Source organism: Daktulosphaira vitifoliae, unplaced genomic scaffold (genome assembly GCF_025091365.1).
Source record: "Daktulosphaira vitifoliae isolate Bord-2020 unplaced genomic scaffold, ASM2509136v1 Scaffold_5, whole genome shotgun sequence".
NCBI lineage: Eukaryota > Metazoa > Arthropoda > Insecta > Hemiptera > Phylloxeridae > Daktulosphaira > Daktulosphaira vitifoliae.
The window spans coordinates 1,318,027-1,322,290 of record NW_026099576.1 but is presented as its reverse complement, the minus strand read 5'-3'; the positions used below and the strand labels follow the sequence as shown (position 1 = coordinate 1,322,290).

General features: G+C 23.3%; 1 protein-coding gene across 1 annotated transcript in view; it reads right to left on the bottom strand.

The window, feature by feature from the left end:
- Window positions 1-2,104: 2,104 nt before the first annotated feature.
- The window catches only part of LOC126908340 (beta-alanine transporter), a 29,546-nt gene continuing 27,386 nt past the window's right edge, over window positions 2,105-4,264 (bottom strand). Inside the window, exons 9-10 of the mRNA XM_050690329.1 lie at window positions 2,414-2,592; window positions 2,105-2,342 (exon numbers count right to left, since the gene is read on the bottom strand). Of these exons, the coding sequence (XP_050546286.1) occupies window positions 2,208-2,342; window positions 2,414-2,592 (314 nt within the window). The 3' untranslated portion in view covers window positions 2,105-2,207. The remainder of the gene's footprint in view (window positions 2,343-2,413; window positions 2,593-4,264) is intronic.

Here is a 4,264-nt window from a genome sequence, read left to right as displayed (position 1 = left end):
TGACATTATTAAATAGAAAAAAAAGAAATTGTTAAGATTAATATGCAATCGGGGAATTTTATAAATACTATTTACAGTACATTTATCAGAAACGAAATTTTTTTACATTTTTATTGTAATAGATCATTTAAATAAACTCTTAGTTAGCTATTTAAATAAACATTTAAATAGCTAACTAAATCAAAAAAGTAAAAAATNAATAAACTCTTAGTTAGCTATTTAAATAAACATTTAAATAGCTAACTAAATCAAAAAAGTAAAAAATTTTAATAAGTTTAATAAGTTTAATTTCTTATGTCTTATGAACTTTATTCTATGTCAATTAAATTATATAATATTCATGAAAGTCAGTCTATTCCCCTAATAAGATATTTTAAAATAAATTAAAATAGAAAACTCAAATTTTAAATACAAAAATAGCAAATTTTTGAATACGATAGCTATTTGCGCATAGAAGATAGGTCGTCGAGACAATTTTTTTTTTTTTAATTTTATAGTACATCACATAATCTTTAATTTGATATATGTTTAAAGGACGCAGTATTTCCGGAACATTTTCAAAAATTAAGTTGAAAAAGTTAGTTTTTGTAAAAAAGTTGCTATTTTAAATCCCCCCCAATGAGCAGGTTAAGTGTTAAATTTTCAAAAAAATGATATCAAATAAAAGGAAAATATCTAAGGTTTTAGTATAAAAAAAATTTATGTTGATTTGTTTATTTTTGAAAAAGTTATGGAAGTTTTAAGAAAAAAAAGACAAAATTTACCGATTTTTAAATTTGTAATTTTTTTGGATATTTCCCCCATTTGCGGTGAACCAGGGAAAAATTTTAAATTTTTAAGGGTAATGTCTTCAACTAGATACGATTTTTTATCTTTTGACGTATTTTTGAAAGAAATCGGTCCTATGAGAGCTGAGAAAAAGTAGTGACAAACACACAAAAAAAAAAATAAACACATTATGGTAAAATTAATACCTTCTCAGCTTCGCATCGAAGCTAAAAACTGAGTGTATAGAATTGTTTACATATAAGAGCCAATCATTCATTCAATATTATTCAACCTCGAGATCAATCTACTATTTTGTCATAAATGTTTGTGTTTATTTTATTTTATTTATTTGACCAATACCCTTATATGATCCGCCATTGTTTACTTGCCTTTCTAAATTCCTTTTTATTTATATCATTAGACCCTTTACACCTATACATATTTTGCCATCATATTTAATTTTATATTATTATATTATACTCTACTTTACATTATTTTATTATCTTTGAACTCTTTTTTTATGGTTTATTACATGATGCTTATTTAATTCAGCATGTTTTATAATGAGGATATGCGGGTGTAAAATCTTTGAGCGTTTTTCTACAACAATACCTTTTGAAATAATATTTATTATTCAAAAATACTTTGTTATATTCATATATATTCCGTCACTGTTTGTTCTATTCCTATTTATGATATATTTTAGCTTTGATGCGAAGCTGAGAATGTATTAGTTTTACTATAATGTGTTTTTTTTGTCTGTTACCACTTTTTCTCAGCTCTCACAGAACCGATTTCTTTCAACGATACATTAAAAGATTACAAATCGTATCTAGTCTAAAACTTAACTTTTGAAATTGTTTCGGAAAGTCTGACACATTTATATATATCATAAATTAAAGCTAATGTAATGTATTTTATTATGGAAAAAATAGAATTTCTGACTTTATTTTGTCTTCACGGTGAAAATGGCTACCAAATGCTAATTTTGTGTGAAAATATTTTACATTTTTCACTTTAAAATGTTATAACTTTTTGAAAAATGTATGGATCAATACAATTTTTTTATGAGAAATAATATTTATATTCCTTTTTCATTCAACATACTTTATCTTAATCAGGATATAAATAAGAAAATAGCAGATCATGTAGCTTTTGGAATTATCCATCAATTTTTTAAAATTAGACACTATCTAAAGATTTGCATCGAAGCGTTTTTTTTTTATAGTGATTTTAATCACTGTCAGATATCATTATACTTGATCCAACTATGCCACGTCACCACTGTGCTAGGTTTTTAAATTTATTTAATACAAATTTAAATAGAGCTAAATACTTTATTAATTTTTTTAATTTATCATTAAGTCATTTTAATTCAATCATTTTCATCATCATTATTTATCATATTTATTTATGTTAAAAACAATTTCACTTAATTTCTATTTGTATACTTCTGCATCATCTAATGTTTGAGGTAAATTACAATTTTTTGTCTCTGGTAAAATTAAAGTTATAAATACACCAAAAATTTGTAAAACTCCTAATACTGTAAGTGTTAACTGTGATCCTAATCCCTAAATAAAAAATAATAATTCTAAAATATCAAAATTATATAACATGTATTAATTACAATAACATTTCTTACAATATAATTAATTAGTGGTATAACAACTGGTCCAATCATACCAGCAACAGAGCTAACACTTATACCTAGTCCTCGAACTACAGTTGGATATAATTCTGGTGCAAACAGTGATAGAACAACATAAGATGTTGATATACCCATTTTTGCAGTACAAAACATTAGTAATACCCACATGTCATCTAGTAAAATATAATATATATATTATATATATTAAATTTATTAGATAAAAATGTAAATTACAATAAATGTACAAAATTGAATTTTTTATGTCTTGTCTTGGATATAGTTAAAAATGGAATAGTATACATAATAATGTACTAATACAGATGCAAATTTTAATAATAACAGTAATAAGAGATAATTTAATCAATATTAGAAATCTGTTAAGATACAATGTCAGTAAAAAGAAGAAAATTATTTTTTTCACATAAATTATTGAATTTAAATATTCCTGATTTGTAATTAGAACTTTTGAATACTGATTACATCGAAGTTTAATTTAACAACTGAGAGATCTTTAAAACTTTTTTATGATAATAAAATAAATAACTTCACTTAATATTCAATTGATTTCTATTATATTGTATGTAATAATAATAATGATATTAATTTCATAACGTAATAAACTGGGGGCAGAATTAAGGAGGAGCTAGGGAGCGAGAACCTCAATGTTCATTTCAAATTTTACAATCAACCTACATTTATTGATCTAAATTTTAAGTTACTTGGGAGAACGATTTTTTCAAAATATTTCACTGCATTTGAGTCATACGAACATTTTTTTAATTGATTGTTAAAATAAATTATTCATGGATAATGTTTGAAATCAAAATAATTTTTTTCTGGTTCACTTTTAGTTTATAGCTTTGTTTCTGTTCGATTTAGAAATGATTCGAATCACATTTCACGAGGTAGCGTATCATATGTTCAATTGTCGTGCGTTCGAATAAAACGTGTAATAAATGACATTTATTCAAAAAAATTGTGTTCGAATAATTATAAATAATCTATAACATAAAAACAATTTTAACAATAAAATGTTTGTAATAAAATAATTATGTCAAATATAATCTAATAATTATAAATATATTAATTAAAACATAATTGTTTAAAATTTTAAATTATTCGCGAAACCTCTTAAATATTCTAAATATAAAAATTTAGTTTATTTTTTATTTGTGAAACCATATCTTTTATACGCATTTCAAATTGCTGCTTTAAAAATTTAAATATTTTAGTTTCTCATCCTTGAAAAAATGTTTCAATAGTCTTTTTCAGTTTTGTTCTGTATGATTTAACATATGAAATTTTGATAATAATTTTAAAAAACCCAGCACAGTGAGGTCGCTGCATAGAGGGGTTCAGTATAGATTTAATCTGACAGTGATTAAAATCGCTATCATAAGAAACGCTTCGACGCAAATCTGTAGATAGTGTTTAATTCTAAAAAATTGATGGATAATTATAAAAGCAAAATCGACTTCTATTTCCTTAATTATACAAAGATTAGTAATTCTTTTAATTATACAGGGTGATTTTTTTATCATAACCCACTCAATTACTTGCAGAATAATAATAATTTAAACATTTTTTTTTTCATTATCTTTAGTTACACATTATTCTTGAATTTTAAAATATGTAATACTTTTTAAGTTCATCCCTTATGCCTTGGAGGGGGGTCAACTTTGTTTTTTTAAATGGTAACACATATTTTTAATTTAATAAAATGTTTGAGTTTTTAATTTAATAGTAAATGGCATTTGAATTTTTAATATAACTTTATTAGCTTATTAGATATAAACATTTAAAGTTTCAAAATTTTGAGTTAATATACATGTATAATACACATGG